Source organism: Epargyreus clarus, unplaced genomic scaffold (assembly GCF_041222505.1).
Source record: "Epargyreus clarus isolate Ecla_fem2 unplaced genomic scaffold, WU_Ecla_fem_2.2 ptg000017l, whole genome shotgun sequence".
Classification (NCBI taxonomy): domain Eukaryota; kingdom Metazoa; phylum Arthropoda; class Insecta; order Lepidoptera; family Hesperiidae; genus Epargyreus; species Epargyreus clarus.
The window spans coordinates 11,095,593-11,121,561 of NW_027332225.1; the positions used below are offsets into that span (position 1 = coordinate 11,095,593).

A 25,969-nucleotide genomic window follows, 5' to 3' on the forward strand; every position below is an offset into this window, starting at 1 on the left:
CTTCTTCCTTTACATGTAACTATTTTTTAAAGACGGTTGGAATGTATTTTCCTGGAAAACGTAAGTTTCATTAGAATAATCCAGGTTCCGTCAATCGTAGTCACGTTGCCCATTTTTCGAGCCTGTACGCTACACGCCGTTGGTAGCTTATTGCGTTCGTAATCCTTGTTAGGGATCGGCTAGGCAACATGTTAACGTGTGGTATAAGGTATGAGTTTGTAGCGGGATATTGTTGAATTGGCACATCTCACTATCATTAAAATTTGGTACGATGGTAGAATTATTGTGCTTCGCTCGAAGAGATTGCCGCCAGCGTTAAGCTTGAAAGATTTTGTCCATTTTAGTGGAACGACCATCGACCATTTTAGTTAGGATTGGCAATGCATCTGTGATTTGTTTAAGTTAGAACCTCCGTTATTTATGGAGTTTGTTATGGATATCCATGGGCGGCAGTGACCACTTATCATTAGAGTGTGTGTTGGCTTGCGACTTCAATCTTATAAAAATCTATAGAAGGTTGTCATTTCATAGTGTACAGAGGTAATGGTTAAAACAGTAGACTTATTAATTCAAATGGACTATGATCGAGTTTGTTCATCCTGCACTAAGTGTTATTTAGATTTAATAAAACTTTAATAAGAAATATTAAAGCAAGTTATGATAATTATTATTAGACACATATAGATCTGAGGGGCGGCGATGTAGTTGTTATACTCATGTTTTACTAAAAATCGATAAGAATATCTGAAGTTCTTAATACTATAGACCATCTATAATGTTCCTTTTAATACTATTTTTTTTATGATATAGGAGTAGCCGACGAGCAAGCAGTCCACCTGGTGGTAAGTGGCTACTGCCGCCCATAGATATTTGTAATCAATCCCAGATAGGATTAGATATTCCTACCTGAGGTCGGCCACAGATGCGCCGCTACCCCTGAGGACTAAGCTGGAACGCCTCGGGAAAGTCTGTCTCCCTTACCACACCCTTCAAACCGGAACACAGTGGCGCCTAATACTGCTGTTATTAGGTAGAAATAGGTGTGACGGTGTTGCCGCCGGAGTCGGACCACAAAGGGTTCTACCACCTTCAATATAATTAATTACAAAAATACGTAGATTGCCTTCAATCGCTTCCGCATGTAACTTGTAACCAAACGCCAGTATATCCCCAGGCAGCAATACTACACAATACCGTTCCGTATCGGGGTTTCCTGCATTCGTGGGTTTCTGCAATTGTCGCTATTCGCACTAACATATCCGTATTATATATTAACAGTACATAATACATGTAATAGTGATATTGTAGATTATGGGTTTTCAAATAAAACTCCAACTTAATCTTCAGTTCTTTTCTTCTTGTTTTATTCCGAGGCGTATACACAATTACATACAAAAAGGCGAGCTTAAGTACTTATTTTGGGTACCGCAACAGGCGCAGGCTCAGTTAGCAACCGCGTCCTATTGCCGTCCCTCTCTAACATCGCCTGTCTTACTCTTACAATTCTATGCTTACACTCTATTGCTATCCTACTCTTACATCTATTCTTATCATTTAAGTAGGACGTATCTATTACAATAAAATGTCTTATTTTCTATTATCATTATACATTAAACTCATTATACATTAACTATGTTTATGGGCCGCTGTCGTCCGTAATAGATATAATACTATATAACACATAAATTTAATAATATTAACATAGTTCTAAGTTGCATCACGTCAAACAAAACTGCCCTGTTATGCCTATAATACTTTGTCCTAAAATTGAGGGAGTATACTTCGATTCGCAGCTCTAGTGCATTGATGGAAGATACCAATCCACGTTGAATCTTCAAACCGTTTATATGGGGTGTCCACAGTAAAAAACTACTTTTCCTTATCTAGTGTTATTATTAAACAATTTACACAGTAATCTTATAACAATAGGTAAGTTTTGTTGGTAACAGTACCAGCGAAGCGGAAGCGTTTGAAGCGTTTGAGCAAACAAGCACGCAGTTCAAGTGGAGTGGTAACTGCTGTCCATGGAATTCTGCATTCAACTCCCGCTTAGAGTACTTCCTGAGGTCGGCCACAGATGCAAGCTACTTGAGTATTAACTTGTTTCAAACCACATGCTTCAAGCCAGAATATAGCAACGCTTAACCCTATTAATCTAAATTTAATTTCATAAAACAAAAACTATATTTCAATAACTTAAAAAGGCCAACGGGGGAGTCTATGTCCTTACCCAGAAGGGATTGCATTCTAGACGTCCAGTGCATCTCTATAAATTAATACCGTTAGCGGAATGGGTCGTTTTCCATTTTTAGGGCTCTTGTTAGGCCGAATTAAGGACAGACCTAACAAAAAACTGTAGATACTGAAAAATAATTATGATTTTGTTATACACGGAATGTTAAAATAATGTGTGTACATATAAATGGTGCCTTATAAGTAGTTTTAGTTAATTTTAAGCTACATATAATTACATATATATGGGATATAGCAAATAGCAATAGAAATTTTGAAACGGAAATCGTTGACATATAAAGTAAATTTATTTATTTCTGTTTATTTTATTAGACAGAGCTAATTAGTAGCAAACAAAAGGTCGTTAAACTTTACAACTTGCATAACCAACCTACATGTGAACCGAGCCTTATTTCCATTTCTGTATTAAGCCACGGTTTCTAAGCAAATGTGTAGAGCAAACAGCCAAGTACAATATAACTCGTGTACGTTGCATGGTTATTTGGTCTTAACTAAATTCATGACTGCTATGTTGCTATGTCTGAAGACTAAGTTGGAACGCCTGTAGTTTACTCTGTAAACCAGAACCATGTACTCTGCGATGGTTGATATAAAAAACTAAGGAATATACGTCTGTTGTTGGCGTTGCAATCTTATTAATTTAATTCACGTACGATTAAAAACAAAAAATAGAAAACATCTTTTTAGGTACCTTTTATGGTTTCACTTCGGAGGCATAACCGTCTCAACCATTTTCGCTTTATAATGGCAATGTTAAGCGCTGCTGTGTTCTAGTTTGAAGGGTAATGAAAACATACTTATTTGAAGCGTGGCAACTTATTCCTTAGAGGCAGCAACGAATCGCAACATAGTTATGTTATCATCGTTAATAAGAAGCTTGGATATTAACGATATCACATTTTTATAACGTTACATTAAAGTAATAAGTGACTCATTTTTGATACTACATTTTAAAAACAGATGCGGGTAGGTGAAGTGGGGACGACACCATGGCGGCGCTCGAATTAACAGAGAGCGACATTCTGGTCGGAGACTTCAGCAAGAACAGTCGAATAACAGAGATACTTGTGTAGTTATAATACTTCTAATCACTAGTGAGAACTTACTTACGTATAGTTATTATATCGTTACTCTGTACCTTTTATGTGACTATAAGATTACACGCCTTCAAGACCTTCAAGATGACTATCATTTATAGTTATGAAATTTCATTTATTGAAAATTACGATACGATTACCTCGTTTCGGTAGATTTTACTCATATGCATAGATTGGTTATTTCGCAGATCTTTAGTATAAATTTACCCTTACCTAATATCTTATTCAATTAACCAATTATTTGACGGATAGGTATATCAATTAGTCTTAATTGAAAATTATTGAAACATACTTTGAAAATGTACATAAAATATACATACATAACATATAGGTAACGTACTCAAGAAGTTACAAACACCCATATTGGGTAGATACCCAACGCTTAATGAGACCGCAATGACCTTCACCTAAATACGGCCCTAAAAATTAGTATAGCAACATTAATTGCAAGGGCAAAGTAGGTACCTGCCTACTTTGTCCAGTTAATATTACTTTCATTCACATAGAAAATTAGACACTTGTAACATTGTATAAAGGCGGTATTCGTGTGTACATATGTGACTTTTCAAAACTTTGTTCAAAACATTTCTCGTTACGGACCGCCCGACAATTTCTGGGCTATGTTTCATTTGCAGGGACATCCCTCATAATTAGTTAACGAAGGGCAGCCTAATGAGTAGGTATATGTAATTTCGGCGAGCGTACTCGATTAATCCTAATGGTTTTGTCTGACGGGCTTGTGATAATTAATGACGACGCCGAAGTAGCGTACATACATTTACTATAGCAGTTTGTCCACCGAACGTCCGTCACCCGAGCACCGTCATCCCGGCCGCCGATATTCCGAGTAGATAGGCGTGACCGCTAGGTTGGCACCGAGTTTTTGACGGGCCGATGTGCCGGCAATGTAAAACACATTGGAACTTGTCCATACACAGCCGTCACACGAGTGACAGCTGGAACAAAATAAACCGCCGATATTGGTCGCAGTGAAAAAACTATCGCCGTCACGACATACTCGTAATTAAAATCGAACCGAAATAATCTTATTCTCGGTATCGGCTCGGTGACGGTGCAGTGGACAAACAGACTTACTTTAAAATCAGTGATCAATCAGTATCAGAGTATAATAATTGAATTGTTTTTAAATATGTTACTGAAGATAAAGGTAGATTGTCAATATTAAATGGACGGTAACGTGTAATAAATAAATAAGCCTCGCGGAAAAAGTTGAATCCAACGAAATTGCATCACACGTTTATGTGAATAAAAATTTAGGAGATCATGCAATGTCGTTTTTTGTATGATGTCCAGTATTTATGCTAATTTGCTAAGTCAATTTGCCAAAGATCTCCAAAGTAGGTATTATTTCGAAATTCGAAACAAGCGGCACAAAAGAAAAAAAAGAATTTAATAAAGCTTAAATTTTATTTTCAATAGATTCAAACTTGATACTCAGGCACAACTTAAACAATGCTAGCGCTAAAAGCGCTTTCATTCGCAACCAAGAAACGATTAATCTTGTTGCACGTTCTCGCGTGTCGGGAACACAGATTATTATATAATACTCGGCAATATTCTACAGTCGAGATCTAGATAAGAAAATGATCTTTCTCTTTCAAACGTGGCTTAATTAAGCAGCATCTGTTTAAAAAGTGTTTTAGAAGCAAGCCAGAAGGAAGAGACGACGGGACAGGATGAATTTATGACATGTGATTCTACTGTCATAATTAAACCTACAATCCTACACCTACCTACAATCTCTTTTGCATTGTAATATATATTTTTTTTAATTTTTGATATACACAGCATCATTTTGTACAGATGATTGGCTATTTAATACAACTACCTACTTATTATTTAAAAATCTATTAGCTAGATTTTTAACGTACATACAATAATTACTATTAAATTACAAAAACAGTGTAATAAGGTAACTTTTAATGCTAGTTCAAATCAAGTCAACAGAAAGAATTTTTATTTCAGCTAAATAAAATGATTGAAACTTAAGCACTAATGGACACGGATTAAACAATACAGCACTAAAAGCGCTTCCATTTGAGGTGAAGAAGCGATCAATCTTGTCGTACGAGACTCGCGACACTACACTGTTTCAGAGTGAAAATAATCCAGTTAATAAATATTAAGTATATAACCACACTTCCTTCCAATTGAAGTTAAGACACTGATAATACATGATATGATTTTGTTTTCTGGCTTAACTAATTGACAATATTTTATGTATTTTTTATAATATAGGAGTAGCAGACGAGTAGGTATGCAGTCCATGTGATGGTAAAGTGGCTACTACCGCCCATGGACGTCCGTATTCAACTTTAGATAAGATTAGATTCCTCCTTGAGGTCGACCGGAGATTCACCTTTGAAGATTGTTGGAACGCTTCGGAAAAGTATGTCTCTGTCGGGACCAACGACTAGATACTGATAATGAAACCGTTTATATACTAAGGTGTTGCTTTATATAAGTAGGATGTTTTGGCAGATGTACCAGAACAGTACCAGAAAATGCATGACTTTTATTAGGTGTTTATACTTATACCAAGCGCCGAGGACGGCCACCGGGGTTTTAGGTGGATGGTAGGGGAGGGGTTTTAGGTGTTTATACTTATAGGTATCAGATTTTTGATACTTAGGTAAACTCAGCGATAAGGCAGATGGACTATTTTATGGAAAGCAGTCACCGTCGCTTATGGATATTTACAACACAAGAGACATTTCTGGAGCTTTGGGGAAGGCTTTGTAGGAAAGTTACATTTAAATCATTTCGAAGCGCCCCATAGCATAGCATAGCTCCAGGAATATCTCAGGAAAAAGTTTATTCCCCATCTTGTGCAGGATTTTTGGGACGACACGATTTGAACACATTAAAGATTTTTGGTGTCTCTGAAAAGTCTGAATTTTGTGAAGTTATTTGTTTATTAAAATACATTTCACCAACTTTTTCAGTGAGCCTAACGTGAGAACCTACATACCTAAAAGCTCTATTATGTCGTCAAAGTTGCGTGAAGCTAATAATCCACACGTGACCAGAGCTGTGGACTGTGGCTTAAAACCCTTCTCATTTTGAGCGAAGACCCTTGCCCAGTAATAAGACTGTAATGATACGATCCCTCTGCGGGGTGTACAGCTTTCGTGTAGGTCTGTACAGTATGTGAATAAAATATAAATTGTGTTATGAGAGGCTCGTTTTAACTAGGTAGCTACCCAAGCGCCACATTTTATTGTCCCGACCGCTCCATTAAAATGAGAATGAATAAAATAATTATAATAATGGCACCCAACTAGGAACATGGTGCGTTACAATAACGAGATAATGGATAAAACTTAATTAGAGATAACCACATGATAACGTAAGTGCATTAATATATATGAAGTAGTTTAAACCTCTCTTAGTTGGATGAACCATTATCATCATAGTGCTTTAGGAAATAAGGCATGTATTACTATGAGGGTTTTATTAAATACAGTAGTACGGACCATGTCGTAAAAACCTTACAGTTGAAGTCCTTAAGGACTGTTTGAGGTACAAAATAAGGTAATTATTCTGTTACGTAAAGTGACCACGTAGAGGTCTCAGTAAACGTGAGGCGTAACAACGTTGTTACGGGACGTAATAAGATCTGGTTACGTCCTTTGATCAAGATTTACGGTCGTAATTAAATATATTGGTGTAGATAAAAGTTAACCTTAGTACGCACAAAACGGTCGTTACAGATTATGGGATGTTTTAACGATTCTGTTATGTTTGAACAGGTAATGTTATGTGTGGAAACTGGTAACCGACCTTCTCATAAGTAGAATTATACGGAATTATCTTAAACGAATAGTGTTCATGCGTATTTTTTGATAATTATTATCTTACTTTAAAAAATGCTACAAATTATAACTTAATAAATCTATCTACCAAGAATCTTCAAAATTAGTGTTAAAATTACTTTGGCGGATCTTTAACGTGAATATAAAGACTGTAATATCATTAACTTACTTTAATAATATGTACCTACACGTTGAGTGTCAATTTTGATAAGAATGTACTTACTTATATAGAATGATGGCTTGCTCAAGCTATCGAACGTCTTAATTATTTTCCTAAAGTTTGTTAGTCCGTGAAAAACTAATTAAACATTTCAAAGCTCATAAAACCATTTAATTCAATAGGAATCCTTAGCTATTAACGTCAGTTATACGTGGATTTTCTTTATATTAATTTAAAAAAGAGCTATTTAAAAATTTGTCACAATTTTAATTAATTTTTGTCCATTATTTTTTTCAGTCCTTGCGGAAGTCATTTGTTATTATATAAAGTTTAATGAGATTTTTTTTATATATCGATAAAATTGACTTGAGGTTTCCCCACAGACCTATCTACGAGTGAATTTTAGGCCATCAAAAACTTTTGTTGTTCGTCTCGCCTCGCCTGACGTCTCTTCTACGTGGCTTACAATTTACTTTAATTTTTCCATAGATTTAATAAATCAGCATTGTATAAATTCAAAATTCATCAACAAATAGATGAAGTTTTAATAAAATGCTTTCAATCTCGAGAATCTACAACACCTCGAGCTGGTATTCAGTTATTCACGCTATTTCTTTGATTGTAGTGACTTAAACTAAAATTCCCGAGTTGCTAAGAGCAAAAATGATTTTATTACAATACAATATTAAATTCTGAAATGTTCCGTCGAGTCTTAGGAGCTTAAATAAATTAATAACTTTGTTTACGTTACACGCAAGCTTTGTTATTTCCACAATCTAGGATAATTTATTCTTGATAACAAAGCTGACAGGCTTTGATACACGAATAGGACATCATTGTTACATAATCAACTTATTAATGTAGCCGTGAAAATTTCAGAATGAGAACGATTAGGCCATAGTCCACCGTGCTGACCAAATATGCACTGGTAGACTTCACTAACCTTTCGATAACGGTTTTTCAAAGATCTCTTAGGTATGCGGGATTTCTCACGATGTTTTTTTACCGTTAAAGCAAGTGCAATAGGTGTGTTAGAAAGGAATTTACTTTCTATTACGCTCATAATTTTGAAGCATCCGAGTTTATAGCCCTGGATTTAGAGGACGAGTTTCTATCACTAAGTTCTCAGTGTTTACTTTACTTTTTTAATTTAAGTAATAATAAACTAATCTTCCTGATGGTAAGTTGTTATTGTCGCAGCAAACATCTCTAATCAATCATATACATATCTAGGTACCTAAGTGGTGCTTTTCATAGATTCGCTACTCCCGAGGACTAAGTTGGAACTCTTCGTAGGTCTAAAAACATTCAAACCAGAACAGCATTTGATACTGCTATAAGGAAATAAATTGAGTTGATTGAATATAAAAAAACCAAGTAACTTTTTAATAATACATTTATTTCTATCAATTATAATAACTTAATGTATAGAAAATATAATAACAATACAAATCTTAATAAGCATTTTTAAAACTAAATTTGATAAATACCTAAATGCTAACTACATAAGTAGCTCGCAGCTATCTATGTAGATGCATTTAGTTAAGTAGGAAAATATTAACTTAAAAATAAAGTTTAGTATTTCACAATATCATGCTTACACTAACTGAGTGAGATAGTGTGATATGAGAGATAATGAGATTAATATTGTCATTTAATCACTGTCTGAGTATGAGATGAGATTTGATAAATATTGAATTAAATGCTAATTCAGAAAATAATTTCGGCTAGATATTGTCAAAAACTACTATTTTTACTTATCACTACCTACTGGTAGTCGGTGCTATAATATTTATAAAGGAGGTATGAAATGTGAGGTATTAGGAAGGGATAATAAAAGTATTTAAATAAAAAAAGTTATTAACATAAAGTCAAGGACAAGTTAGTATCATAAATTTATATTATGTGACAATTCATTACCTACACGAATTAATTGAAGTCAATGGGATTCAAACCTCAGACCTTTAACATCAGACCAAAATGTACTAACTCAACCATCACTAATGAAATGCGTCGTAGACTTAATAAAATGGACAATCGTGTAAGTACAGAGTATGGCATTAATATGCCGCTTTACGTAATCATAAAAAATATTACATTACTTTATCAACATTGCGTCTTAATGTATTTAATCACGCGCCTGACTTTATCAGGGAAAAACAACCATTCGACGTAATTTTACGTCATTTTTTTAATAAACTTGCGGTTGTTATTATAACAGCCACGTAAACATGATAAAATAATTAAATTGAATGTGACCACGAAACAAATATGAAGTAGAAATGTTAAAACAATCATTCGACGTTATTTTAAGTATTTTTTAATAAACTTGCGGTTGTTATAAAAGCCACGAAAATATGATAAAAAAATTGAATGTGACCAGAGAACAAATATAAAGTAGAAATGTCTTTCGCGGCAAATGAATAGGTACAGTTAAAATATATATTTTAAATCCACTTTTATTTCTCGGAAATAATAAATAACGAATGAATGAATATGAGAATCTGATGATTAAGTTGAAAATATATTTTTGCTCAAAATGATAAATGACATTTTTCTCGCGTTATTTATATTATCAAATATATGTATGAATTTAATACAAAATATGCTTACTTAATAAGTATCAAGGGCAGGAGAAAATAGAATAGAACATGTAATAAGAAAATTTTCACAGCCATTCCAATTTAAATTAGGAATGTAATCCAAGAGAAAAACTAAAAAAAACATTCTTAAATATTTTCTTATATTCTAACGTCATAATACTCGTCATAAATGCTTAAAACTAAGATTGTCCTATAAATATAAGGCACTAACGGGCAATAAAATATATTCGATTCTATATTTGTATTAGAGATTTATATTCGATTTTTCAGTATCTAAATAGAAAAATAGTTGCGTCAAAAAAATCATAAGCATGTCTTTTTCTTTTGCTTTGTCTGTTAGTATTTGTTTTTTTATTTAATTTAATTGCTAAAAATCATGTAAAATAAATGGAAATATAAGTTCAGCAAATTGAATCAATAAAAATGATTCCTAAATATTTTATCTATAGTTGAAAAAATTTACTAGTCAATGTCACTAATAAAAAAAAGAGAACAAAACGTGGTCACAGACCACGTCAATTTGTCTATGGATTTGTCTACAGATCAATACAAATTAGTCTGATCAATACTCATAGTCAAGATTGTCATATACGGTCATATTTTCCGTTATTTAAAAATTCATAGACAAATCCATAAACAACTTTTCACTACATAGACAACATTCAAACACAATTTGAGCGTTAACTTATTCGGATTACACAGCATTATACTACAAGTTTTTGTGACAAATATTGTCAAACATATATCGAATAAGTGGCGAATACATTGTGTATTCACCGTTCACACGTATGTACTGCATAAAGCGTACTACCACTAAACACTGACCCAATACTTACCTGAGTTCTGAAGCAAATTGAACTGTCATCAATTGTTTTTTTTTAAACCTGTAGTACAAAGCCGTGTGAACCTAATAGCCATCAAAGCTTACTGCAATTCATTTTTACGGAGATGTTGAGCCGCTAGGAAGGTGTTGTGCATCAACATGGCGACCGTCATGGGACCCACTCCACCGGGCACTGGGGTTATAGCGCCTGCTATCTTGCTCACTTCTGGTTGTGGAGAGGGAGAAAGAAAATTATCAATAAAGGTCATACTCATGTATAATACGCGAATATTGTGCTAGATTTCAGCAGTAAGAAGACTTGATTGTTAATAACGTATAACCTGTATTAATCTCTTATAACACTTATATAACTAAGCATTAATATCTTTAATATTTCTTTAACAACACTTGTAACAATAACAATGGATAAGTACTCGTAACATTTTGATTCGAATGTATGAATCCTAACAACTTTATTCTTCAGGTTCTGTGTACTTATATGGGTAAACGGCTAAATCGATCTAGACCATTTTTTTTGGTAATATAGGGCGACATTCTAAAGAAATATTAGCTCGATAATACCCTGTCCTGCTAAAAAATTAAAGAACATCACTTCGATGGTCGACCATAAAATAATAAATAAAAAGTATTGTTAATGAAAACAAAAATGTTACCTTCATAATCGACATCTCCAACCAACTTGGTTTTGCCGTTCTCATCTGTGATTCTTGTAATGCCAACATCTATGACTGTCGCTCCTGGCTTCACCATGTGACTCTTTATCAATTTCGGAACACCTAAGCAAAAAAAAAATGAGTTGAACCGATCTGCAAAGTCGTCGAACGTGGTCGAGTTGGATGGGTGACCGTTAGTGGTTATAAGTGGTTTGAAAACATCAGATCAGGTCACATTGATCCAGGACTAGTATAGTGGAGTTTTTTTTTTTAATATAGGAGTAGCAGACGAGCATGCAGTCCATCTGTTAATAAGTGGCTAATGCCGCCCATGGACATCTGTAATCAACCCCAAATAGGATTATATATTCCTACCGAGGTCGGGCACAGATGCGCCGTTACCCCTGAGGACTAAGTTGGACGCCTCAGAAAACTATCTTCCGTACCACACCCTTCAAACCAGAACACAGCAGCGCTTAACACTGCTATTATTAGGCATAAATAGGTGTGGCGGTGGTGCCGCCGGAGTTAAACCACAAAGGGTTCTACCAACCTTAAAACTCATAAGAGCGCTCCATGCATCCCTTAGAATTAGTATTAGTGGTATGAGATCCGTGCCCACAAAGAGCCACCGAATATAATATCATATATTTATTTATTATATAAATAAAATGATATAATATTAAAACTATACGATAATATAAATAATAGTCTGAGAAGTTTCCACGAAATATAGAATTAGGTTTGTACCTAATTCCAACAAGTTTCAATTAATACGATAAACAATATTATTCACTAGAGTGATGAAGTTTTCTGAGAATTTGTTAATCGGAATAGTTTGTTTATCTGAAAACTATGTATGGACGAATCTGTAAGTTTCTTTTTTATTATATAGCAGTAGTAGACCATCGTGCAGTCCACCTGGTGGCTACTGCTACCCATGAAACCTGTAATCAACCCCAGATAGGATTAGATTCCTACATGATGTCGGCCACAGATGCCCCGTTACCCCTGAGGATTAAGTTAGAACGCTTCGGAAAAGTATATCTCCCTTACTACACTCTTCAAACTAGAACACTGTAGCGCTTAACACTGCTGTTATTAGGCACAAATATTTCAGAGTCCACTACTATGTTCAGAGTAATTTATAATCTTCGAAAATTCGGACGAAAATACAGATTTCATGCTACCCAATAGACAATTAGAGCATCGATTACTTACCTGTAGCAGTAATGATGATATCCGCATGACGGCAGTAGAACTCCAGCTCATCTGTCGGCGTGTACCGGTGGCAGATGGTCACCGTCGCGTCCATCCCGAGACCGTTGTCGTGATCCTTGTCACTGTGCAGCATCATCGCGATTGGCAGACCGACGTTCTTGGACCTACCCACCACTACCGCCGATTTGCCGAAAGTCTCGATTTTGAATCTAAAAATAGTTGCTCTGTCAGTAGTGTTGTCTTTTGTTATGTGTTACATTTATACTAGCGTCTTTTGAATGTATTTGCTTTCAACTATAATTTGTATTAAATTATTGGCTGATATTGGTATTTAATTATTGGCTAAATGTAGTCAGAAGCATTCTGGGCAAACTGAAAATATTTAATTCTGGTTAGTTACTACCATATTATGATAAAGTTGAAATCTCCACTAGTAGTGATAAAATCACTTGCCCAGTAGTGTTACTAAAATGGTCGCAGCTAAATAGCTGAATACTAATCTGTACTTTACTTTTATATAAAAAACAATTGCCCTTACGGAAATATCGAGTTATAAAACAACGCTAATAATAATCATTTTGCATGCATTTTTAATAATGAACATTAATAAAAATGCATGTTCTATGAAACTATGAATAAATCAATTTATTTTCAACATAATATGTTACCACATATTATAAATATCTTTAGACAAGGAAAATATAAGAAGTTGATTATAAAATCACATTATAGAAGAGCTCAATATCAAAGATATAGTAAACGAAGGTCACGTAATAGTAAGTTACGCACGTGATATATATAAATAGCTGTCACAGTAGTTCTTATGATAAGGATAGAGCAACTATAGTAACTGAGGCAATGGATATTGAAAGTAAGAGAATAGGTAACGAAATTTTAAATATGTATAATACATAAAAGTTGTAAGTTAATATGAAATCATTTGTGACATACTCAGTATGAATATGGCAGAATAATGTAAGATTTCTTAAAAAAAGACATAAATTAACTAAACACATTTTTTGTTAATTCTTTTTCATAATTAATTAAATCTCACTAAATGAGACAAACTATATGAAATGATCAATGAAAAACTTTTCTAAAGCATTCATCCTACAAAATGATAAATAAAAAAATGGTGATAATGATTAAATAAAAAAAGAAAACATACCTTTTCAACATTTCCACTACTCCCAAAGCGGTAGCTGGCACTAACGCTGGCATGTCCAGACACAGCTGGCCAACATTGATGATGTGGAAACCATCTACATCCTTCTCTGGAGCCACAGCATTACATACTCTTCTTTCATCTATCATATCTGGTAAGGGTAACTGGACCAGTATACCATCCACATCATTGTCATCATTCAGAGCCTTGATAGCTGTTATAAGTTCATCTTCCGACATGGATGCGTTATACTTGATGGTCTCAGCAGAAATTCCAACTTCCAAAGCCGATGTAATTTTGTTCTTAACATAGGTCTCGCTCGCTGGATTCTCTCCAACAAGAATACACCGTAAAGATGGTGCTCTGTAACCGTTTGACATCCATTGAGCGATTCTACCTTTCAACTCATTCTTCACCTCCGTGGCTAAGGCCTTACCGTCTAGGACTCTAGCCATTATCCTGGGAAACAAAAATAAAAAAAATCAAAAGTTGTAAAAAAAAGCTACATTCCTATAAAATTTAAAGCTACACGAATAAAACATAAATTAAATGAATAGCCTTTCAAAAAACTACAAAATAAAGTATTTAGTTTATAGACAGAAACATTAAAAGAGACACAAACACAAAAAAAATGTTATAAAACACTCTTAAGCAGTGCAGTTTGCTAATTTCAATCGTTATCATTACCTGGCTACGCCGTAGGAATCGATATATGTGTGACTTCTCATTGTGGGAATCAGTAACGAACTGATCACCCGAAAACAAATGGTTTGCCTCATTGCTTACTGTTGACGCACATAGGTCTTAAGGTCATACGGGCTAAACAACGATAAAGATTTATTTACTACATAGAATAAAAATTACTCGTCAATGTATCCGGATATATCTGCATAAAAACGGTTAAAGGTAATAAATTGGAGCAGATATGTTCCGAAGGTTAGAGATCAGTTTATATCACGAATGCAATACGTATAGGTGTCTAGTTATAACCAGTTTTGTCTTCGATAAGAAACTCAATAAACATCCCACTTTTACAAGTAGTTGATTATTTAAACAACATAATATTCAGACTTTGAACTAATTTCAAGCTAAATACCGGTCAGAAGATATTAAAAGTAAATGTCTATCAGCATTATTTAATTTTTATTTATGTTTATTCATAATTCCATATCTATTATAGTTATTACTTTATGATACTAGAAAAAATGAATATGGTTTTAATTAAAAGACTCTCCAATGTAATAAGATATCTAAAAATCAATTAGCAAAAACATAAAAATATGCAATTTTGCCAGCATACATGAAAAATATACACTCATATTATAAACAATAGTATTAAAGTATAAAGTCTGGTCAACCTTTTACACCTGTATGTAATGTCACAAAATAATTCAAAGCAATACTATACACTCCAATATAAAATTAGTCAAACTTAATACCAAAAAAAATTAACAACTCATGTCAGACAAGTTCCTGATATGACTAACAGCAAAAAATTATGCATTCACTAGTATTATTAGGGGCACTGCTAAAATTTGATCAACATTGATGCTTGTATTCTTACAGTATTTTTTAAACAACTTGAACAGAATAGATGTTTCCTTAGTTTATAAAACAATGCAGGTGTAGGATCTAAACATTTGCTTATATATCATTGAGGAAAATTGGAAATATCTTGGAATGTGGTTACTGGAAACTGTTATTGCTGACAGTAAAACTTGGAGTACATTTATTACAACTACATAATAACTTGATATAATGGATTTTGTTCGGTTGTATTTGCTGTTTGTTGTATGTAGTTTGTTAAACAATGTTGAAAGTCTTCTCACGACTATAAAATAATAATTTTAGGGTAGATCATCTGTTGTTTTAAAACTATCAACAACAATATTTAAATTTATACATTGTGCTTTTCTAATAGAGAATATATTTTTTTGAAATAATTCTATTAATTTGAATACTGCTTTCACTTGTACCAAAGCTTGACTAAATCCAGGTAAGTGATTAGAAAAAAATTTAACATAATTTTTACCACAAACAATGTCATAAGCCCAACATTAGTTCTACACCTATTTTATGACAGGAAAATGTTTTCAAATAGGTACTATTAGATGTCATAAAACGGCAAGAATCAACTTTATTTTTATTTAAGATATAAGATTTTAATAATTTATCAATGCTCTTTAAGTTTTTTACACTTCAATACCTAAGGAATTTGATGAGGAAAGTAAATAAGGAAAGTTGTTCTTAAATTTAATAAAATTCCAATTTTGAACTAAACAGACACCATTATTCTTTCAAAAAGTAAAGTATTTTTTATATAAGACACAATAGAGATTAAATATCAATATTATTTAATATTTCTTGTGCAACGAATAAATTGATGCCTGAAAGAGATCGCTATTCTTAGTGATAAGGCCCCCAATTGTAGATTACTTTATATTAAAAAATTGTATTTACTTTTCATTTTAATTTGGTGTACAATAAAGAGTTTTGTATTGTATTTAATTAAAGTGATTTTCAAATCAACAATATTGTTGTTATTTTATAACTGTTTTGAAATGCTGATTTTGAAACTATGACAAGCTCTAATATATTTAAAATGTATGTTCAATAAGTTGATTTGAAAGGTTTAAAGAGAATAGTATGGAACTTATACAGATATCGGTGAATATTTTCACCTATCTATCAACGCAGCAGGTGGTAGATTTAAATTGCCATACAACATACAATCAAGTGCCTGTTCGTAATTAAATGTATGTTTCAGAAGGAAGTAAGTATAAAAATACCACGTAAACCCATACTAAGATATTAGTTAAACGATGACGAAAACGAATACACCAAACGCATCAGTAAATTTGCTGACGATCTTAATAAAAGTTCAAATGATTTTACGATAACCTCTAAACCTTATGACAAATATTTAAGACTTACCTCTTTACGTTTGGGATTTAATTCCGAGAAAGGAAATATTAATTTTGGCTGTTTTTTAAACAGTTTTAATACTGATAAAACTAATAGAATTTATAGTAAATAGATACAATAATAGTTTAATTACTCTTTCTATAATACTTTGACACTGACGTGTGTTTGACTTGACACTTCTTAAGTTCTTACTGACATGTGCATTTGTGTCCGAAAATTTTTAGGTTACAATCTATTGCGATACATTTAAGTAAAAAAAGATTGTAGCAGTCCAGTATGTACTCAATGTCAAGAGCAATTATTTTTCAATAAATTGAATATAGGCTAGGTAGTAATGTATTTTTTTAGATTTTTCCTGCAAAGGAACGAAAATGTTCAAAAGTAAAATACGCAGCGCTTATAAACGGTCGCCCTATTTGTATGTACTATTTAAAGTAGGTACTTACTTATTTGTTTTTTAAAGTTATATCGATAATAAGTTGATTGAAATTGAGTGTGCAGAAAAAGGTGCAGAGGTCAATGATCAATGATAAACAATGCTATATAATTACAAAATAACGTAATAAATAACGTAACGTAATAATACTTTAGTCTTTAATAAGACTTTAAAAACCTGTTATTAGGTGTGAAAACTGTGAAATTAGAAAATTTTTAGCTTTATTTTTCAATTTCAGTTCTTTCGTTTCAGTACCTATTCATAAACCATAAAACATCAGCTAATACTTAATGTTGCTTACGTTTATTGTTTAATTGTTTATATCAAAATTTTATTAATTAAATTTTTAAAATACTTTAGTCTTTAATAATACTTGGTAACTTCAAAAACCATTCTTTATTTCGTTCATTTAAAATTATATCATAAATTGTGAGATTGCTCTCTATAGGAATATTATATCGAGTAAACCGATTAAAATTTGCCAATAGCATTGATACCTATGGAAAATTGAACATTTCGAAAATTATATTTAAGTCACAGACAAATCTTTAATTTAATTAAAAGAGGATTATGAATTGAGACTTTGTATTATCCTGTTTATTTATTGGTACGGTCTCTTCTGTCAAGTGAGCCAAATGTAAACATAATACCTATCATTCCTATTCTCATAATTTTGACGTTGACTTTCAAGACCTGGTTGACGAGATACATTTTTAGAAGCGATTTCTGTTGCTAATCCAGATCTTATCAAGAGTCCACGAGACGTCAGGAGGCGCGGTCGTGACGCGGGTGGCCGATAAACGATAGGTCAATGTCTGTGATTAATTGAGAAACGGAACGCAACAAAAACAGCATGTTACCACCTATGAATGTTTTAAAAAACATTGTTTTTTTATTGATAGCAATATATTTAGATAATAATATCAAAATGAGCCGGACGTTACTGTCCGCATTTACTTTGTATGTGTTTTTTTTAACTTTACAAAGAAATTCAATCTATATCTAGCCTAGGCTCACTTTAAAATACGTAATAAAGAAGCAGACAGACTTGTACTATTTCAGTTAATTTGTACAGTAATTTCTGAGACCGGTTCGTCGTGATTGCATAGTTCGTCTTAATTGCATTATGAGGTAACTAAACTTTTAATTATATTCATATTTAACTTAATTATTATGTGTATTTAAAAAAACACACACAAGAATGTAATTTAATAAAGGTTCACTTCAGTAAAAATATTTTTTAAATGCGGTAAGAAATGTTTACCCTTTAAAATTGATTACTGCATAGCAACACGAGAAGCTACAATAAATAATATAATAAAATAGCATAGATTAGCGAAGATACTTCGCCGCCTTGAAATTGAATAAAACCACAAGCGGCTTATTAGTTATTTTTTTGAATTCTTGACAAATAAAAACATTTTTAGAGAAAAATTACGAATAAATAACTAATACTGCGTAATTTACATAATAAATAAATAATTATTTCAAATATTTTAGGGACATTTTAGCACGGAGACGTGGCAAAACTTTTTTACGCAACTATTTCAATTCTCAAAACTGGGTACATTTTCTTGTTAGGAGTGAGTAATCTTTACTAATCTATGTAAAATAGTTTCAATAATCTATTTATGTACACAGATAGTTAATTACGATATTTATGCTACATCGTATATACGTTTTATAAATAATATCAGTATTCAGTATCGTGAGTCATGCGCGGTGCGCGTGGTCCTTATCATACCGCGCATTTTGTTTTTACGAGGAAGCTGTGGTATCAGTATATTATCAATATTTGGTATTTTGGTGTAAACTTCTCAGAAAGAAGTTTCTCAAATTCAACTGATGACGATTGATGGAAAATCTCTCTGACGTCACCGTTTTGTAATGAATTAAGATTAATGAACTTATTTTCAACTAAGTTATTCATAAAATGTCGATGAAATAATTAAAATTATATCAATAATCTTAAATATGGTATAGTATACTTAATTTTATTTATTTTTATTATATATTTTTTTGCAGTAATAAACTGTTGATGTTAAAGTTTATTTTTATTAATTACCAAAAATTTTGATCTAAACCTAATGTTATCTAATTTAGGCTGTAGGTATCAGGTTAAGCCGCTCCTAATATTTTTTTTATTTTATCTTTTTAGATTGTAGGCATGTATTGTATGTACTCAAAGGCATGTAAACTGTGAATTATTTTAGCTAGACTATATTATATAGTCATATCTAGACTGGTGGACTATATAGTCAAACTCTATTCACTCTAAAATGATACCTATTATTAATATTTTATTCAGATAAGATTAAATATAATATCTACTATTAAGCAGTCGAAGTAAACGGAACAGCTTATTAAACTCCACTTACACTGTTTTATTTCCGGCAATTAACTACACTTTACAACTGCGCGAACTGCACTAATTGAAATGTATGTTGCAATCATTTAATTTGTTTTTATTTTAGGTCATATTAATATACATATATTAATATACACAAATATTTCATGATATTGTAACCGCAGTGTGGTGATGATTTTATTGTAAAAGTCGATAATTATTTTATCTATGCTTATTATTATCTATGGTATACTATTGTCTTTGTCGGGAATCGACAATTGGCGGTCGGAATTCCAAATTCGTTTTTGAAAAGTTTTGAATAAAACCTTTTTATCACACATATTTGTTTATACAAACTATGCATGTATTCGTAAGTCTTCTCATCCGTACTAGCCGGATCGATTTTGATTAAGTTTTTCTGATATTTAAAAGGTCAGGATGGTTCTTAGTTGGATCCGGTAAGCACGAGTTGTAAATTGTACTAATTATCCGTATTAATTGATCCAAATATCGTGATCCGAAGACCCGAATTTTAAATCGAGAATTTAAAATTTGCGAATATTCAAAACAATCTAAAATTGAACATGGAATCACAAATTTAAACGTAATGTTAAAAAGTAACTTTATAAAGCAAATACAAACAAAAAATAATGACCACATTATTAAAGTTTGTAACTATTATTTAATTCTAATTTTTACATATTAAATTTTGTCACTTTTTATTGAAAGATAAAAAATTATATACTGCAATTGTTTAATGTCAGGTGTGGGGTTCGAACCCACGCTCCCTCTCGGGAACCAGAGCTTAAATCTGGCGCCTTAGACCACTCGGCCAACCTGACTGATAGAAAGATGTCGAAAATTGTCATAGTAATTGCGACGTTCTTATCATAGGTAATATTATTTACTGCTTAGAAAGAGGGTGATGTTTTTCGAGCGTTTGTTTGTATGTGTAATATTTTATACACTATAGCTCAAACAGTTTTATGGTTTTAACATATAAAGTGTTGTGTCGTTCGATTCCTCTGAATTCTAGGAGTGACGTAGATAGTGACGTAGTATAATAATGTAAAATCACAAAAGTGGTAGGTGAATTAAATAACTTATCAAATTACTATATAATATAGGCGAGGAAAAACCTCCATTAAAGAACAATCAACACACATAGTTACGTACGTTTGTCGACTCTTGTGTCACGTTAAAATACTCGTATTTCGTATATTTTATTTCTGTTTTTTTTCATAGATTAGTAAAGATTACACACTCCTAACAAGAAAATGTAACCAGTTATGACAATTGAAATTGTCACTGTCAATTATTTTCGTGTTTGAAAAATATTAAAAAAATGTAGTTTTTAGAGCATTTACGAATGAAACGATATTTCTCCGCACATTTTCTTCAATTTCGTGTCTTAAATGCGCACGTCGGCATTTTTCCGCTAATATTACACCATGACAGCCATTAAATGGCTGACAGAACTGTCAGCCGTTTAAGCCATTTAATGGCTTCTTTCAATTACAAGGCGGTGAGATATCTATACTTATCTATGGTTTTTATATGATTGTTTCAGTATGATACGGACCAAAAAAGTGTTTATATTAAGCAAGCGGTCGTCTAGTGATTTGAAATTTAGCTTTTACACATGGGGTTCCGGATTCAAATCTCAGACTTGCATGTCGGATTTTACGGGTTACTTAGAAATTACTCATCACTTTAGCTTTCAATGAAAGAAACGACGTTGGGAAAAATGCCTGAGAGATCTCTAAAAAAGTTCTTAATGTTATGCGAAACGTAGGAATCCGCACTTAGGCAGCCAAATTCTCCTCATTCTAAGAGGAGACTCGTGCCCACCATTGGGACAGTAATTCATAAGAATTACATAGTTTTACTGAAGTAATTAATTACAATACTTTGTACAAAAACAAGTGTCTATCTATTATGTTTAAAGAAAAAAGAAACGATTTTAATACTCAATTATTTATTACGCATTACGCCAACAAAGCGCTGAGTAAATCTTTTTAAAACAAAGATAAAATAAGCAAATTGCTTTACAAATCTCGTTGTTTATAAATCGTGATTCCATTTCTACTTATTATTTTTATTTCCCTCTTATCTGCCTTCAAACTGTTTAATGAGGTAATTAGATTCGCCGGAAAACGTCTTTGCAAAGGCACCGTTGATATCCCGCCAGTCAGTTGTACGTAGGGTCACCATGATTTGGATAGGACGTCCTGATTTCGCTTTCGTATTTATACGAAATTTATAACGAACTTAGTAAAAGGACATTACCCTCTCTGGTCACGTGAATTTGTAAAAATAAATTTTGTGCAAAGGTAGATAAACACTTTCGATGCACTGGCTATGAGTTAAGATATCAGTCTGATAACAGGATTATAACTAGATAATATTATAGTTCTTTAGTCCGCGCGAAACTGCTAGTCCGCTCTGAAGTTGTTGCGAGCGGGGTGTAGTCATACAATTTGCTATGGCGACGTGATTCATTTCTATATTCAGAGCGGACTAGCAGATTTACGCGGACTATATCTACTTTAAAAATACTTAATTATGTAATTCTAGTAAAATGAAATTAGATCTTAGAAATAGTAATCAGTTGTTTAAAACAACTGCAATTTTTGTAATTTCTTAAATCTCACGCTAATGACAATTGTGTTATTTTAAACACATTTTATTTTACGTATTATAATATTTTAAAAACAAAATGTGGAGCGAAAGTGTTTTACAAAATTGGGTTGGAAAACTTAAAAATTCTAAATTCACTTTCACCTTTTTTTTTCTCGAGGGAGAAACCTTCAAAAGGTACTCGGTGCCGTGGGAGCGACACGGGGTTATGTGGGACTTTTACCGCACTAAAACCCCCCCGGTGGCCGTCCACGGCGCTGCGTAGAGGACTCCGGGATCTCCAAAGGAACGCGACCGGAGTCCTCTCAGCGCACTGCCTGACTTTGTGTCACCACACCGTCTGGTGTATACGACGGAATGCGACCACACATACCGTCGTCCTTCCCGGGGTCGCTACTAGGGGTCGCAATCCGGTATTCGAGATTTCGAAAATACCGGGATACCGGGCCAAATTTAGGTCTTATTAACCCTTAACTTGGCAAAATGCATAGCACATGTTGGTACAGTATTCTGGCAAAGTATAAAACTGAAAATTAACAAGTTATTTATTTTTAAATAGCTTTAGGGGGGGCTTAAATACATGTATTTAATATTTTTTATAACATTCGTTTGTTACTATATACAATATTAACAGTGCCCCAAAGGGCACATCACCAATTTCGCATAAATTAGTAATTACTGTTATTTGTGCCCTGCAAGGCACAATGCCGCTTTTGCCTACAGTAATGTTGACGTGGTTTTATTATACAAAATAGCAATAAAACAATATTTTGTATACACAAAATAAGTAATTAGGATTAATAAGGAAATCACGTAATATCATGATATATTAACAAATCTTATAAATTTTAAACAAAAATTAACACTTCTTACAACTAACAAAACTAACAAAAGTTAAATCTTGTCTAGAATTAACTTTAAACATATAAAAGTAATTACTAGTTTTTTTTTAAGTTTTCTAACTGAAACAGCCTCATTTATGAGATCAGAAATATCAAACGTAAAATATAACACAATTATAAATTATCTATGAAAAAGAAAAAAAATATATAAACTTCTCACAATAAAATTAATCAAATAAATCAAAATAACTGTTCGTAACCAAAACAAACATAGTTGTAAATAGTAGTACAGAAATTATCTACTACTTAGATGTTGTTTTAGGCACACAATAAAAATATTAATTTTGTACTCTTATTCCTTAGTGTGAAAACTTACAAAACAATTTCGGTCTTTTTTTATGCACAATCGCATTTCACATTTAGTACACATAAATGTAGTTTTTCCAGAATTACACTTTCTACAACGACCTTTAGACGTCACGATAGGATAATGATTATGTCCGTCATATCGTGTTTCTTCAGCAGGGCGTACCTTTATAGGGTTAATTATTATGTTTTTAGATGATGGGCCTGGAACATTATGTAAATCCATTCCTAGTGGAGGTTCTTTTTGAGCTTGTAAGCCTTGAGCGATTTTTAATCTAAAATATTTTAATCGAAGGTATTTGTCATCAGTTAACCCATATTCTCGTCTATAGAATAGCCACGCATTATTTATAGATATATCAAGAAGCTGTGAAAAAATTGCCATATACCACTTGTGTGTTTTATAATATGTTCTGTATATAGCAATCAACATATCGGACAGATCCACCCCACCCATATGTTTATTATATTCCTGAATGATTTTGGGACAGGGTATGTCGATAAACCTTTTTGCGTCCTTACTGTATCGATTACATACTCCCATAGGTTCAAGACCCACATATGTACTCGCGATTAGTACAGGTTTATTGTCCAACCACTTTACCATAATAATCTTTTGATCATTACAAATTCTATAATCAGCAGAACCACGTGGTTTCTTTTTCATTGATTTATCGGATTCCAAATCACATTTCCGTATTCTATTTTGTCTGAAAGTTCCGATCGATAAAATGCCCATTTCATCGCGCAGATATGTCATAAGTTCGATACTTGAGAAAAACTGACGAAGGTTTCCGGCCTTTTTTCCTTTATATGGAATCATCATTTCGTCAATTGACATGTGACTTTCTTCTTCAATTTTATTGCAATTCTTTCTAATGGCTTCCACCAGCGGCCTTATTTTAAAATATCGGTCAGTACTGTTTTCAATATTTTCGTTGTTATTAAAGTGTAAATATCTCCTTATTAACTCATATTTCTTCAGTGACATAATTTGAGCTATTTGTTCAATCCTTGTTTTCGAACTCCAATAATCGGAATAGGCAGGTAATTGTATTATACCCATCAATATTTCTATGGCAAGAAAATCTTGGATATCCTGATGTGACAGTGCAATATTTTTGGTACTAGCTTGAAATGCGTACAATGTACTCTGCTCGCGAATTTTTTGTATTATTTTGTCACTAAAGAATAATTTAAAATACTCAATTGGTGATCGAATTCTCTCCGGTTGTGTAAAATTATTTTCTCTAGTGTTATGGACTTCATGCAAAAATAAATCTTTTCTCCAATCTAAATTTTGTGTTTTTTTTGTGTTTACAGTTTTGGTTTTCTTATTCGGGTTTTTATCATTATTTCTTTTCTTTACTTGTTTTGATGATTTACTTTGACAGTTTTTGGATGTTGTAGGTTTGGGCGATAAAGCTCGCCTTTTATAAAACTTAGGTTTGGCTGAAGCACTTAATTTTCTCTTTGACCTCCGTGGAACGATCGTAGTAATTTCATTATCACTATCCATTTCGAGATCACTAGCACCAGCCGGACATGGACTTGATGTTTCTAACGGTGGGGTATTATTGCAGTCAAGTACCATCAATGAAGATTGGGCTTCGCCACCTTTCTGAGATGGGCTATCTTGATACGACGATATTTCGTTATTTGAATTTACAGATGATAAGTTAATAGATATGTATGCTGCTGGTGTCGGTACTGAACTGCAGGGTGAAAAAGTATTGGCGATTTTTTTTCCAAAAATGTGACTGGGGTTGATTGTGCATTGTATATTTTTGGGTGACTCGGGTATCTCATCTAGACTTGACGAATCGGTATCACTTACACAATACGTTTGCTCAACAATACATTTGTTCCTACTATTTTCATCAGAAACGTCAGAATCTGTGTCTGAGTCTTTTTGAGGTATTATAGCATCCATAATACGCTAAAACAAAATGCAATTTATTTAAAAAAAAAGTTATAATGTATGTATCTATGTATATTTGAACGGTCAAAAGTACAAAAAATAATCTATGTAAAATAAGTATGTGACCTATAGGGCACATAAATTAAACTAAACCTAATTGGCAAGGTACCCTGCAGGGTACAAAACAAGTTTTCTATAAAGTTCGCAGCGTACCCTACAGGGCACAGTTAACTTTACAGCGAAATATCTAACAATACATGGTGAAAGCTGATCATATAAAGCAATATAATCATTAATTGACTATTTAACAATAAAAATTTCGTGTAAGATAACAAGTAAAACAACAAAATAAAAAAATACAATTTAATTTACCTTAAGGCGCGAGGTCCGTAATTGACGTTTCGACATTTTGGCGGATAATGTTTAAATGTGACGTTTTACTAACACTATGACGTTGACAGATGAATGTTTATAAAATAAGCTACAGCTAAAATTATTAAAACACATTTGATATTTAATATTTTTTATTGTATTATCTATAAACTGATCCGTGCTTTATAGGGCACATGCCGAAACTCATATCATAATTTCATGTGCCCTCTAGTACACTTGCCAAGTTAAGGGTTAATACCGGTTTTAATTTCACAAAAACCGGGATAT

General features: G+C 32.8%; 1 protein-coding gene and 1 non-coding gene across 5 annotated transcripts; both read right to left on the reverse strand.

Moving 5' to 3' along the window:
* Nucleotides 1-8,724: 8,724 nt before the first annotated feature.
* Nucleotides 8,725-19,631, reverse strand: Nmdmc (NAD-dependent methylenetetrahydrofolate dehydrogenase). Of its 4 annotated transcripts, none has more exons than XM_073081919.1 (6): nucleotides 16,767-16,947; nucleotides 14,520-14,651; nucleotides 13,836-14,291; nucleotides 12,668-12,876; nucleotides 11,447-11,569; nucleotides 8,725-10,998 (listed from the first exon to the last, which is right to left on the reverse strand). In XM_073081919.1, exons 2-6 carry the CDS (start codon nucleotides 14,609-14,611, stop codon nucleotides 10,874-10,876), a joined length of 1,005 nt encoding a protein of 334 aa, XP_072938020.1. In that variant the 5' UTR covers nucleotides 14,612-14,651; nucleotides 16,767-16,947; the 3' UTR covers nucleotides 8,725-10,873. The 4 variants fall into 4 exon arrangements, with proteins under 4 accessions (XP_072938020.1, XP_072938021.1, XP_072938023.1 ...); XM_073081920.1 differs by lacking the exon at nucleotides 16,767-16,947 and adding an exon at nucleotides 15,191-15,313; XM_073081922.1 differs by lacking the exons at nucleotides 14,520-14,651; nucleotides 16,767-16,947 and adding an exon at nucleotides 19,572-19,631.
* A 667-nt stretch (nucleotides 19,632-20,298) lies between these two features.
* Nucleotides 20,299-20,382, reverse strand: TRNAL-UAA (transfer RNA leucine (anticodon UAA)). The gene has a single exon. It is a non-coding gene; the product is annotated as a tRNA-Leu (tRNA).
* Nucleotides 20,383-25,969: the final 5,587 nt, after the last annotated feature.

What these genes read in the sequence shown, in the direction of transcription:
- Nmdmc (XM_073081919.1), bottom strand. Translation starts at nt 14,611, where the DNA reads ATGAGGCAAACCATTTGTTTTCGGGTGATCAGTTCGTTACTGATTCCC. An exon ending in GATTCCTACGGCGTAGCCAG is followed by an intron (nt 14,292 to 14,519) that starts GTAATGATAACG and finishes TTTGTTTCCCAG; the next exon opens with GATAATGGCTAGAGTCCTAG. An exon ending in TGGAGATGTCGATTATGAAG is followed by an intron (nt 10,999 to 11,446) that starts GTAACATTTTTG and finishes CTCCACAACCAG; the next exon opens with AAGTGAGCAAGATAGCAGGC.